This window comes from Miscanthus floridulus, chromosome 8 (genome assembly GCF_019320115.1).
Source record: "Miscanthus floridulus cultivar M001 chromosome 8, ASM1932011v1, whole genome shotgun sequence".
NCBI lineage: Eukaryota > Viridiplantae > Streptophyta > Magnoliopsida > Poales > Poaceae > Miscanthus > Miscanthus floridulus.
Window position 1 is genome coordinate 7,953,440 of NC_089587.1, and position 14,472 is coordinate 7,967,911.

The window sequence follows — 14,472 nt, forward strand, 5'->3', positions numbered from 1 at the left end:
GAAACCAAGGGTTATTCCCAAAATAATATCTGAAGAGAAGGAAGAAGGAACTGATGCATATAAAAAAGACATGTCTAGATTCTATGACAAACTTAAAATGAATCAAGAAGCAAGGAGAAACCCAGAGAAACCGTACTTCTTCGTAGCTCCGGATATTTTAAGAAAAAAGGTGATTTCTTACCAGCATCAACAGCGGGAATCTCGTAAGCCGTCCAAATCAACGTTATCAGACTATGACCGCACTCTCACCAAGTCAATTGAGGCGGCACAGAAAAAGAAGCGGGCAGGGAAAGGAGTTGCCCAACTCGGACAACAAGCGCACCAATCAATCCCCCCGCTAGTTGTTGGTAATGAATATGGTTCGAATTTAGGATTAATGCATCAGGCAAACATACCTCCGGATGTCGATTTGGATCACCTTGGTGAATTTCTTGATGAGACTGGTCTCGACCTTTACCAGATGTTTGGTGATGGAAACATTGAGAGTGCGGCGGAGGTTGATATTTGGAAGAAAAAATTTGTACTAGGCCAGAGTCTATACAACCCTCAAGCCTTATCTGATCTAGGGACGCAAATGTACCTGCTAAACAAGTGGTACATGCAGGCGTCTACCAGTGGAGACTTCTGCGTTGGTGTCAGAATTAGAGACGAACATTGGTTCCGTGGCGATGATGTTATGTATGTTGACTTTGCAGAATTTCATCAACTATGCCACCTGACCTCTCTGGACAAAGTTATCATTAGCTGCTATTGCCTGTAAGTAATAATTCTTTCGATCTATTATTAAACTCATCATATGTGTGTATATGCATATAAATTATCCTAACAAGTACTATATATATGCAGATTTACAATGACAGAGCTCAGAAAGGAAGGCTGCAATGAAATTGGTTTTGTTGATCCCCATATAGTATTCAAAGACCCAATTACTCCAATGACTAATTGGAAGTCTGAGTCAGAGAGTAACCTCATGAACTTCTTAGTGAACCAACGCCACAAGAAGGATATACTCTTTCCCTATAACTTCAAGTGAGTGTTAATCATGTCGATCATAGCCTTAATGGCTCATATGTTGATTCTAGTTAATTAATGAGTGTTATGCGTTATATCCTATAAACACATGCAGCAATCACTGGATATTGATGGACATCGATCTGGTGAAAAGTCACTTGATAATCTATGACTCGATGAGAAAACCACAACAAGACTACCAAGATATGATAGATATTATCCAGAGGTAATTTCGAGATCTCTAGCAACTATATATACACACAAACATGATGATTAACTATATCTGATGACGTGGCAAATTTTTTATTGGGCAGTGTTTGGAAAACCTTTATTGAGAAGCAACACATGGAAAAATGCAAAGCGCCACTGAATGTAATCCCATTGAAAGTAAGTCCCCTGAATCGCATCATCTTTATTAATTAAACATATAGCTTTCACCGGATCACCAGATTGGATGACAAATCTTTTTCTCGTAAAGTGGTGTCTGAGGCAGGAACAGGGGAACAACTACTGTGGTTACTATGTTTGCAAGTTTATCAAGGTGGTCTCCCAAAGAACTCCTACAGAGAGACTCAAAGTACGTTAAAAATACACTATATATTCATTTAATTATTATTATTGATTGTGTTACTATGTCTTTATATATATATATGTACATATATTAATTTATTTTCCTTTAATTCAAACCTGTAGACTCGATGGTTGGAGGAAAAGGTCATACGGCAAGACCAAATCAAAGCAATTCAAGAGTCTATAGCCGGATTTTTTAATGAGCAGGTCATCGATTCCAAGGGCGAGTTCTACTTCGACCCAACACTGCCATTGAAGCCAAGCTAGAGGATGAGAAGAAACTTGTTATGTCACAACAACTATAATGCAATCTTTTGTAATATATGCACATGAAATAATATAATGTAAAATACACATATGCATGCATGCATGTAAATATATATATGATGCGCGCATGCATGCATATATATATATATATATATTTCTATGATTGAATTGTGTGATTTAATACGTTCATTGTGCTTGAACCGAAACATACTATATGCGCGTATAAATGTATAATTAGCAGCGTACAATACGACTTCGAAAACCTATTTTGAAAAGAAAACAAAAAAATGAAAAGAAAAGAAAAAAGAAAAAAACCTTTAGTCCCGGTTCGTATTACCAACCGGGACTAAAGGTGCCGGCCATCGTGGCATGTCAGGAGGCACCTTTAGTCCCGGTTGGTGTTACCCACCGGGACTAAAGGTCCTCCTTTAGTCCCGGTTCCTGACCCGGGACTAAAGGACCCCCCTTTAGTCCCGGATGCTTGCTCCCGGGTGGGGAACCGGGACTAGAGGGGGTTCCCCACCGGGAGTAAAGCTCGGTTCTGTACTAGTGATTTCATGCATTAATTTTGAATTGAGGGGGCAGTAGTCGTTGTCTAAGGTACAGAACAACGTGCTACTAGGGAGCAGTAACAAGAAGGCAGTAAGAAGTAATTACTGGGCCTTCGATCTGGCTGTGGTTTTTGCATCGCGGGATCCGATCCGCTTGCCATTTACCGGAAAGATCCAAGAGGTAGCATACACCGATACACGCAGACCTGTGATCATATCGTACGCGTTTGGATCAAGGGCAAAAAGGGCACTCCCCTTTTTCCCCCTTTATTACTGGGACGCCCGTGTACGTGTTCCCGGCCCCCTTATTTCCTTCTCGTCTCAAAAGATTGTAATTCTAGAGATTCGAACTAAGTTATTTTTTAAGTTTGATGACTAAGTTTATGCAAATATATACTATCAACTATTATATTTACTGCATGAGGATATTTGTCATGATTAATTAATCTTAATACTTATATGAGATTATACTATACACTTTTTATATAGATTTAACCAGAGTTAAAGTTGTTTGACTCCTCCCGTACGTCTTGAAAGAATGCAGGGCGATGCAAGGCGTTTTTAGTCATGTGTTGGATCCTATGGTCAAAAGTTTAGCTGACTAATGTCAAGAACTAAAAGTACAGACCACTTTATGTCACTTGTGTGGTCTAAAGTTTTTGTATGTCAAGAACTAAATGTACATGCCACTTTATGTCACTTGTGTGGCCTAAAGTTTTTGTAAGATTAGCCAAATGTTAGATCTCCTGTTTGATATGCCTCGAAGAGCTAAAGTAATCTAATGTTCAGTGATTACGCTTTAGAGTTCAGACAATAGGATCTAGACACGACCTTCTCTTCATTCATGCATGCCGCCTCTTGATCTTGAGGATCGATGACGAGGATTATACATGGTGTGTGTACGTAACATGCATGCACCCAAGGGCGTGTGTGCTCCGTATATACGTACGTGCTGCCCCGGGCCTGCCCTAATAATAATATGCAGCCAAACTAATTAACGCTCGATCCCTGCGACCGGTGCATATGACTCATGATCAGCAGCAGTGTCCGCCGTCGTGCATGGTCACACCGGCTCACCGCTCATGCACCGCACGCACAGCACAGGGAAAGAGAGACCTAGAGAGAGAGAGAGAGAGAGAGAGAGAGAGAGAGAGAGAGAGAGAGAGGGGGGGGGGGGGGGGGGGGGGGGGCATGCATTGATGCATGTTAGTATGTTACAGCATCTCGGTCGAGTTGCTCCGTCTCTCCTGCAGCGTTGTTAGCCCAAAGAAAAGGGGCCGGCCGGGCCGGGTGCCGGGTGCGGTCCAGGCCGGGGGCCGGCCGGCAGCGTCGACACGCCACTGTACCTGTACGTCGACACGCGGCAGCTTGCTTGCATGGTTGCATGCGTACATACGTGCATGGTCCATGCATGCAGATGCAGCAGCCGCTAGCTGTGCCACTACGTACTGCCACCGCTAGCTAGTGCTAACTGCCTGCCGGCCCGTGCCATCGCAGGAGAAGCTCCATCCGGGGACAGTCCCTGACACGCGGGCCCCACTGCCGTAGCCGCGCGAAAAACTGAAACTGCCGTGCACCAAAGACCAAAGTACGCACGCACCGCACTAGTATGTACAACGACAAGCATTTTCGGAGGCGTTTTAGAAAAAATAGAGACGGGCACGACGACGTCCGTATATAAGAAATAGTCACTGTTAATTGAACGCCCGTATGTAACAAATAGTCACTTACTCACTGTTGATCGATCATTTGTAGAAGCGGACGTTGTGCCCTCCTCTGGCAAATTAAATGGCCACTCGTGCATGCATATGTTTGTGCTAGAGCCACTTTCTGGTGTACAGCAGCTAGCAGTTAGCCATTCTATTGGTGCCGTACACACCTACAAATTCTTCGTCCTGGCCGGAGTTGAGAAGTTCAGAGTTCAGAGCGAGGAGGAACTGATCCTGTAGCATGCATGCATCCGCTGCATTGTACTATACCTACACATATTTAATACTACATGCTCTCTCTACTGAGACGAACTTTTCTTTTTACCCTGAAAAAAGCATTTATAAAAACACATGCTCCTACACATCGTTATATGTGCATGCATGCATGCATGGGAGATGTACTGCCCTCTTTACTGCCTGTGCCAGTGTCTGTGTGAGCTACGGTAGATCCTAAAGGTGTTACAGCAATGCAACCAGATCCTAAAGATGTTACCGCGCGCGCGCACACCACAAGACAAAAAAAAAGGTGTTACGGCTGTTCTTGTTCACACCGTCCACACGGTACGTAGACGATGAACCAATGCAAACCGACCGTGTGTGGACGGACCAGGACGAAGCCTTATCGATCTCCAACTCAAATTCAGTGCACCCACACACTCTACGAACCAAATGACCACCAGTCCACCACACATCGAACCAGACTAAAAACCACCGTATAACATTTTAAAAAGAAGAAATTTAAAGAAATACTGCCGTATGCACCGTAACTATGGTAACCGCCTAATACAATCACCAATGCCTACACTAGTCTTGATAAGATCACTCGAGAAGATATGTCTATTTGAAGAGATTGTAAAGAGGTATCTATTCAAAAGGACACCTATTTCACAAGAACAAACAAAGCAGCCCGAAGTTTACCATATGTGGTCGCCAAACAAGCAAGCAGAACCCCCCTCTCGAACAAATCTCTGCCAAAACCAAGCACGTAAAAAATCCGTGAGCAGTGCGAAACGTTGGTGATTTTTTAGCAGAGCACTGAGCAGTGAGCACCCACCGCCACCGCCCGCCGGCCGCCGCACCAAAAGACAAGGGTAGCATATCTGCCGTCCCCATCAGCAGAAACCCATGACCTGCCCATCTTATCCCAACTCTGTCAGCTTCTAGTTGTAGCGTACCAGAGGCCAGAGGCCGAGGGCGTTGCAATTTGCATGGTGCGCAGCGCAGACACTTGGACCCCTAACCCATCCTCCGTTTATTTGCTTTGCCTCTGCTCAGGACCGGACCGGATAACATGTATGCGATGCGAGCAGGCAGTCACGCGCTGCCTGTGCCTTGCTTGCGCTGGAGTGGACTGGAGATCCTTTTCACTGGCCAAGGCCATTCCTCCAGCCGTCTCCGTTCGTTTCTCTAGTAATTGTGCCCTGGAAATTTTCACCAGGAACCACATGCTAATTTATATAGCAATTGACACCCAGTTCTTCAGCAGTACTTTTCAGCGAAGAAACGGTGTTTTTCTCCCACAACATCATTTCAGCATCAACATCAGCCAAACGAACAAGGCCTGTATATATACCCGGAATGAATCCTAGGGCTCGTTCGGTTAGCATAGAATGATACTATATGAACCATTCTTGCTTGATCAAGCTTATACAGATTAGCTAGCCATTCCAGCTGAGAATCTTTCTAGGAAATGGTTCCTGGAGAACCCGACGAGGCCTTAGAAGTATTCTGGCAGCATCAGCAGGATCCATTTCCTAATATAAACATGAACTGGCGGGCTGGTGGCTAAACAGATAGCTCGTGTAATCTGATTGTCTTCTGGTGTTTGAACTACCCAACAAGATTAAAAATCTGATTGCTTATGGTCTGTTGGCAGTCTACAACACTGGAAAGAGATTTAAATCTGTGCTGTGCACCGTTTTGTCACACAACGGGGCCAAAATCATGCATGTTAAGTTCCTTCCTGTAAAATCAAACGACCAGTTGACATCTGTCTCTTCTGCACGGTACAACCACATGACAAGCTAATCCAGATTCACAGTCTGGATTTGGATTAGGATTTAGGAGTGTACCATTGTTACTACTAAGCACAACTCTTCTGATATACAACATATGATATGAACCTCCAAGGCACACAGGTAATGGTTCTGGCTCATCTGGACTACTACCACAGTATTAGTAATGTCGAGGCCCAAGAAAGGAGAGTACCTGACAGTATGGATAGGTATGTAGGGCACTTGTCTGTTTGTTGTTTCTTCTTTTTTTTCTTCTTGGTTCTCTGTACAGCTATCTGCTATATATAAGATCTATGGGCAATAATGCCCCAAAAAACTGCCATGCGGCGCTTTTTCCTTGAGCTCGGCGGTCGGCACAAGCACCACAGCCTGGTTTCCCATGTCACTCTCTCTAGCGGTTCTTCCATCTATCCCAGATGAGAGCATGTTCTCCTTCAGCCTCTGCAGCCTGCACTCAAGTCCGCACATCTCATCGATCACGTCCAGGAAAGGCTGGTAATCTGAGGCCCCAGTATCCACCCAAGGAGAGGCTTCTTGCACCTCAGCGCACGCCCCAGCATCCATCCAAGAAGCAGCTTGCGCTAAAGTGCTCGCTTCATTAGTTGTTGGATGGCTTATTTCTGACTGCAAACAAGGCTTGCTTGTAGCTAATGTACTCTCCTGCAAACATGTTCAGACCACACGATCAACTTGATGAAATTTGATAACAGCTTTTTTTGGGGTGGGAGGGTGGTGGTGCTGGTGGGGGGTGGGGGTTCAAGGCCCTCGTTAAATTAGATAAGATCTATAAATGCAATCAGCATTGTGTCATTTCTACCTTGGCTTGGCCTGTTCGAAACAAGCAACCTCCTTTATTGTGCAGCCACACAGGACTGCTAGTTGATTCCATCATCCTCATCTCAAGATTTTGTTGCAATCGTGTATGCACATTGATGATTTCAGACAAGGGAACCAAGCAAGAGTTGTCTGCTGGATCAACCTTCCCCGATAATATACCACATTTTTCTTCATTTGTTCTCGAGTTATTGCAGGGACCAGTAACATGACCATTTCTTTCAGCCTGCAGGACAGAAGAGAGATTAACAAAACACTGTATTGGATATCTATATACACAAGATCAAATGAAAAAAAGAACTTGACACTTTCCTTCAATAAATTTCCGCATGAAACCAAAATATTTCAGTGTAACAGAAAAAAAAACTTAAAATACAGTTCACTTCAGCTCGTGGCCACTTGTAATGAGGTTTTCAATGAAGTAATCAGTAAAGGTGATATCTACATTTTATAAATCAAGGAATGCACAGGCTATAAACCTTTGGGACATGGCATTATTAAAAAAAAAAACTCGTCTGGTGTGTGAACTGACAAACAACCGAAGAAAGACCCCAAACCCTGGCTTCATGACCCCTATAGGGCTGCCACAGACCTGCGATCTGCCACTACCTTTTGGGGATTGGCAGCAAGGGGCCTTTCTTTTGGCCACCAGGATTTGATCCCCGGCCAGCAGCTCCCTCACCTGGGGAGCTAACCGTTGCGCTGGCATTATTATAACCAACAAGAATCCTTAAGACAATAGACAACTGAGAATCAAACTCTTCTCATTTGCTCACAAACACATCAGGACATTGGTGGTTTCAGACATGGGAACAAAGTACGAATTGTCTGCTGAATCAACCTTGCCTGAGATTCCAGCTTTTCCTTTATTTCTTGAGCTTTTGCTGGGAGCCATATTATGACTCTTCCCTTCAGCCTGAAAGATGGCACCAATGTCAACATTGTTAAGTATATAACCACAAGATATGCTGAATGAAAAGTACCAGAACTTGGTGCTATGTGTCCTTCAATAAATTTACACACAGAATAAAAGCATATGCAATAGTCGAAGCTATAACAGTTAAATTGAAGTTTAGTTCGTGCTAATGTATGATTCTGTATATATAAAGTAACTTGTGCACTTATAGAAAACACAGATTCACTGGCATAAATGCAATGACATTGTTGGTTTTTTGAACTTCTATTATGGCCCACTGCAAATGTTCGTATAGAGAAAACAGAAGTGGTTGTTTTGGTGGGGTGGGGGCAAGAATCAAAGGTAACAACTTTGAATGCAATAAAATACTATCGATTCAATGATATAATGTAGATCATATGAATAACCATGGGACAGAAATCCAAACCTTACGATCTCTGAGAGCAGCACACCGTGTATTTTTGAACCATTTATCAATCTGTAAATGGATGACAGACATTGGTTACTGATCTTAAGGCATTTTAAGAAAAAACAAATTTGTAATTAATCTATATTTCTTAGATGCTCTGCCCAAATATATTGTTAGATGGAAAGAGTGACAACTGTGATATGGACCTCACTATCTGATTTTAAAAATGAATGGCATTTATATAATCTTTTCTCACACAAGTGTAGAATTTAGTTAGGTGCCAAATGGTAATTGAACACCATAAATCAACTTTCAGATGAATCAAAACATACAAGGACTCAGTAATGCACAGCAGAAAACATTAATCCAATCCAATACTGAATACCTTTTCAAAAGAAATTCCCAACTCTCTTGAGAGATTTTCTTTAACATCACGGGGTGGAAGCTCATTTTCAGCAAAAGCTCTGCGAAGTACCTGTTATACAAGGGTGAAGAACAGAGGTTATTAATGTAAGCAAGCGTGAAGCCATGAAAAACTAAACAAGGTAAAAGTGGTAGTTCCATAGATGCAGGCACAATAAGCTAGTTTAAATCCAATTACAGCCATGAGTTGGCCTTATATCACAGCATGATAGCAAATACATATGGGCCTGTTTGGTTGGCCAGATATAGCCTGGACTGGCTCATGGGATGCAGGCTCCTTACATTTGATTGCCTGTACTTCTCCCAGGGCCTGGTGCTGCAAATCAAGGCAACCAAACAACAATGGTATGCATGGCCACAGCCTGGCCAGAGGAGGCCTGGCTGGCTAGATGCGATACAGGCTACCATAAAGGAAACCAAACAGGCCCTACATGAATCATAATATACAGCTCTAAAGTAGTCTATCATTTTTTAACTATCAATTACCTCGACAGCTGCAGGAGGAATCCTGAAAAGTTTTCTCCCCTTCTTTTGGCTCTTTTCATCAGATATAACATTTGAGAAACCCACAGAATTATCCCCAGCACCACCTGAACGTGTCCTCTTCTTTCTCCTTTCATGGCCCCAATCTTCATCCTCACTCTGTTCTTCATTTCCGATTATTTTTCCAAACATTTCCTGCACAGAATAAAAAGTAATCAACACATCATTGATGAGTGACTTTTACAAAATATTGCCAAGCAAAGTGTTTTGAGTTACAGTATTGGTAACAACAATTTGTACTGGTGAAACATACCTCATTAAGCCTTCTATAATCAACATCGCTTCTTGGCCTTTGGTAGGTAAGGATCTGTGCCAAATCATCTTCAACGGCATCAATGCCTAAGTCTAAATTGGTGTGACAAAACCCTTCCACGTCATTTAAGTCTGCTGATATGAAGTCGGGAATATCGTCATTTGGAGAATAAAGGGGGCTTCCTGAACCATTGGAATCATCAGACATAATTTCCTCCCCGCTGTCCATACAGTTGCCACTGTCCTCATTTTCATCAGGATCATAGTCCTCATCACCTGAATACTCAGAAAGCCAATCTTCATCTAGTGCATCCTCGGAGTCTATTTGTTCCGTTGCTTCCTTGAATATATCCTACAGAAAGCAAGTAGAGTTGACAGTGACAGGAATGCTGAAGTGAAAGTCATAATATGGGTGTGAGAACAACAAACACTTACTTCAAAGGGGCACTTCACTGTAAAACTTGTTCCTAGATGTGCATTAATAGTTTCTAAAATTTTCATCTTGCACAAACAGAATTTGCAAAGCCATCCATGGCTACTTGTTGGAAGTACTGATGAAAAGAACAAGACAGATAAATGTATCAATGGTAAAATAAATGCCACTGCAACATCAGAATAGAATCTGCATAGAACTATTGCAAAAGCAGACATGTAAAGGGGTAATAATACTTCAAAGATACGCAGTAGTTCCTATGAAATAAATGCCACACAACTATCACAGGAGTCTACTACATATAAGAACAAAGCAAAGGCGTACCAAACAGCACCACAACATGATGAAAGCTATTACATAGAAAAGACTACATGAATATACAAATCAATATACAATCATGAGTTAGTGGCCCTAAACTCTAGTACTGTTGAGTCTGGTACCAGGTAATCTACACTTTGCTGACTGCAGTTCCATAAATTCGCAATATCATTTATTTTTCTCCACAAGTTAATTTAGATGATTGGCACAACTATGCTAGGGTATGTGCCCATTGCCAATCAATGTTTGTATTACATATTGCAATCATGATAAGCAAACTTTTCATGATAATAATGACAGCATCAGTAACAAGTGCATTCAAACTGCAGACTACGCAGAATGTAGCTGGTTTTACATCCAGGCCATCTGGCCATGTACATCCTATGCGGTAAATGTACAGCTCAAAAATCTCAACTTGTTACACATGGGATTTTTTTTAATACAGAGTTATAGAAGGAAGAAAATTAACAAAACTATAAAGTTAGGCAGCAAGAAGCAAAACTCTAAAAATAGGTTTACAGAAGAGGAACTAGGGCAGCATCCAAGTATTATTACTGAGGACCCTGGTGGGTGGCGGCACATGAAATATTACTCTAAAATAAAGTGAACACGGATATTTTCAAAAGTTACCCTGAACTTAGACTGATAACTTCTTTAGTAAGGGATAAATCTAATGTAAGAAATAAGAATGTCAATATACTGTTTATCTGTCAATGGTCAACTGGTTTCAAAATGGAAAAATCAGCCTTATAACTTTTACCAGTCAACAAACAAAATAGGCATTGTTTTGGCATACACACGTAACAATATTATTACACTAAGCACAAAAAAAGATAGCATGAAAGGCTGAAACAAAGTTTTCAGGGAAGAGAGGTGGGGAATTCAAAACAAATCTGTTAGGCTTTAAACTCAACAAATAACCATGTCAAACAAATACAAAGCCGCATATTTGGAAGTAAAACAAGAAATAATTACCGCTTTTGTTCAAGGGAGGTTCCAAACATTTCTCATGATATGCCCTTTTGCAGGGCCCTTCGCAAAAGATAAATTTATTGCTGAGAAATGATTCATGAGACTTGCATGTTGAGCACATGGTCTAGCAAAATAAATATTGACAATTTATCAGTTGATAGATCCTATGAAGTAGAACATCTGGCCTTCACATGATAACATACATACATGTTCGGGATTGGTAGAGTGATCTGGAGGCATTGCTGGGTCATCAACACTCCCAGTAGAAGTATACAAACCAAGTTGGCGAATGATATCACGTATAGCAATTTTACATTTTATGATTTGTTTCCTGGCACGCTGCAATTCCTTCTCTGGCTTTATTTTCTCCCGGCTGTTTGGAAAAGTGAACATAATTAGTGTACTTTTTACCATCATACCTTACTTTACTGTACTAACACATGAAAGCATCTGAAAAAAATGAGGAAGCAAATTATATAACAACAACATTGTGGAACTGATTTAAGAGAAGTTATATAACCTGTTAACATGATTCTATCCAAACAATGGGCAAGAAAATCAGAGTTCTCTCACTAGCCCAGTCAATAAAACCACACAGCACTTTCATTCCATGAAATAGACTTCAATTGCATCAACCTAAATGTTCCTAGACTATGAAAAGCTACATTAATAAGTTACGAATGGCAGCAGCCAGTGGACCTGTGATATTACTATAATTAAGAAATTTTAATTTTAATTTTAAATAATTAAAAACATGTATTTGTCACATTGCCCACATACACCTATTCTTCATGGGACATCATAAATCTCATATGTAAAAGTTCCAAAAGAATAGGCGTCTTGTTGGTTACAAGCCTTAAAAGCTACAATACATTTCTCTGAACTTTTCCTCTGTTCATCCTGACAAGACAGCATTTTTCTGGTTGCAAAGTTCAAAAGAATGCATTGACTCTACAAGGATGTATATAGATTTGAAAACTTTCTTTTCACCAGCAGATTACAGCAGGGAGAGCACGGGATGCACCTTTGCCCATTCCATCCATCTCCAGAGTAAGCATCTAGCAAATTCTGCTCCAATTTTATCTTGATTAGAAAATATCTCGCTCTTCGTTCCAAGCGAGTTGCCTCGTCTGTATTTTGCATTTTTCTTTTCTTCCTCCTCCGCGCGGTTAGTCCTGTCACAATTTTCCCAGCAACAGAATCTGAACCCCTCCACTGTTTGAGGGTACTACAATGATATTTATTCTTTATGCTTTTTGCCAGAGTAGCATTTCTAACTTTCCTTGGTGATCGCTTCAAAGGAGAATCAGATTTGCATTGGCGGGAAGCATCATGTCTAGTTGGTCTTTTTGGTACAGGAACCAACTCCATAGAGGTCTCATTCCCTTTTGATGATCTTCCCGAGTTGGAGCATACCAGTTTATTTTCCGAAGAATGCATCACTAGCAGTGGTTATTATCACAGGGGATTTATACCTAATAATACAATAAAAGATGTGTCAGATAGGAGCAGGCAGATGGTAAGAGGTTGAACAACAAATTTAGTAGTGACAAGACTACAAATGATAAGTTGATGGCTGCAGTATGTTAAAAAAAATAAGAGCCGTATCTTGCACCGAGCTATGCTGATCTGACCTACTGTGGTACTTCTATTTCTTATAGGTGCAGGCATCTAAAAACATTTGGCCACACCGGATGCATGTACACAGAGCACTTATCAGAATGCCGTATTAAGAAAACTACAGCACTAATCTATCCGTATGTGCACATCTACGGTCAATAAACTGTCAAGTACACTCCGGTTTCAGATTGTGCAGTGTGGCATTTATTCAGAGCCGTGTGGAATTAACAGTCACAAGGTGGACAGTTGAGCACGCCCTGTTTCACTGTTCGGCTCCCGCTCATACGGGGAACTAACACGCCCTGTTCCACTGTTCCGCTTCCGCGCATACCGGAACCCAAGTGCGCAATCTGAAGCACGAAGTAGCGGTCAGTGGTAACTTGGTTGGTTCCAAACAGACAGTCGAAATGTTGCCGGTTAAAAGGTGAAGCAACACCTCTACATCCATTTGGGGCAGTAGATCTGGGCTCTAAAGCACAGAGGAGAGCAAAGCGAAACCCACAAGCCCGATCCCCTCCTCAGAACTAGTACACAGCAACCAAACAAACCACACTAGCAAGCTAGCGAGCAAGAGCTGGGGAGAGGAGGCGTACGAACACAATGGCGCCGGCGAGGAAGCGGGCAGACGTCGAAAGGGACCGAGGACGCGGGCCGTTTTACCACCGGCCCCCAGATGCGGGACCGAACCGTAGCCGGCCACGGCGGCGCTGGAGCCCGCCGACGGAGCTCGGGGCGGGGGACGGACGGAGCGGTAGGGCGTGAGGAGGTCAGAGGAGGCGGTGGAGGAGCAAAGCGGGGGGGCGGCGGCGGTTGCTGCTGCGACTGGCCGACCGCGAGGCGAAACGGACGCGGAGATGAAGGAAGGTGGGAGCGGAGCAGGCGGCGAAGGGGCAGGGAAGGAAAGGAAGGAATGACGCGTCGTCTCGGGCACTCTGTCTGCAGTTCTGCACTGCGCGGCGCACGCCTCCTGTGGGCAGTTGACGCTAGGCGGCTAGGTGCAGAGGACGGACGGCTGGGATGGTCCTGGGCGGCTGATCGGACGGCATGGATAACCTTGGACGCTGTGATAATTATTGCTCGCCACTTCGTCAGTCAAGGCAGGAATACCCAGGCTCTGGGCTCGTTTAGATTGAGGTTAAGAATTAGTATTTGGCATTGCAGCATTTTTGTTTGTATTTAATAATTATTGTTTAATTATGGTTTAACTAGGCTTAAAAGATTTGTCTCGTAATTTACAATCAAACTGTGTAATTAGTTATTTTTTTTATCTACATTTAATACTCCATGCATGTGTCCAAAAATTTGATGTGATGGAGAGAGAGTGAAAAAACTTCAATCTAAACAAGGCCTTAGTTCCCAACTTTGGCACTATGAAAAAAGAAGATTCCCTGTTACATCAAACTTGCGGTACATGCATGGAATACTAAAAGTAGACGAAATTAAAAACTAATTACACAGTTTGGTTGTACTTTGCGAGACGAACATTTTGAGCCTAATTAGTCAACGATTGGACAATTATTACCAAATACAAACGAAATGCTACAGTAGAGAATCTGGCACTATGCAAACTTTGCACGTCCAAATTCCGGCTAACTAAACGCGCCCCAGGAAGGAATCGGATGGAACTTT

General features: G+C 42.5%; 1 protein-coding gene across 2 annotated transcripts; it reads right to left on the bottom strand.

Annotated features, from left to right (window-relative positions):
* Positions 1–6,010: 6,010 nt before the first annotated feature.
* Positions 6,011–13,778, bottom strand: LOC136475625 (pathogenesis-related homeodomain protein-like). Of its 2 annotated transcripts, none has more exons than XM_066473156.1 (12): positions 13,441–13,778; positions 12,248–12,698; positions 11,431–11,596; positions 11,227–11,347; positions 9,936–10,051; positions 9,502–9,852; positions 9,192–9,383; positions 8,668–8,757; positions 8,301–8,351; positions 7,799–7,873; positions 6,941–7,183; positions 6,011–6,783 (listed from the first exon to the last, which is right to left on the bottom strand). In XM_066473156.1, exons 2-12 carry the CDS (start codon positions 12,661–12,663, stop codon positions 6,415–6,417), a joined length of 2,190 nt encoding a protein of 729 aa, XP_066329253.1. In that variant the 5' UTR covers positions 12,664–12,698; positions 13,441–13,778; the 3' UTR covers positions 6,011–6,414. The 2 variants fall into 2 exon arrangements, with proteins under 2 accessions (XP_066329253.1, XP_066329252.1); XM_066473155.1 differs by having other exon boundaries at positions 13,437–13,778.
* Between the last annotated feature and the right edge of the window lie 694 nt (positions 13,779–14,472).

Bases quoted from the DNA above. Each gene is read 5' to 3' on its own strand.
- LOC136475625 (XM_066473156.1), bottom strand. From the start codon at position 12,663: ATGCATTCTTCGGAAAATAAACTGGTATGCTCCAACTCGGGAAGATCA. The intron at 11,348-11,430 runs GTATGTATGTTA...TTATTTTGCTAG, and splicing joins ACTCTACCAATCCCGAACAT to ACCATGTGCTCAACATGCAA. The intron at 8,758-9,191 runs GTAATTGATAGT...CTTGTATAACAG, and splicing joins TTCCTCCTGCAGCTGTCGAG to GTACTTCGCAGAGCTTTTGC.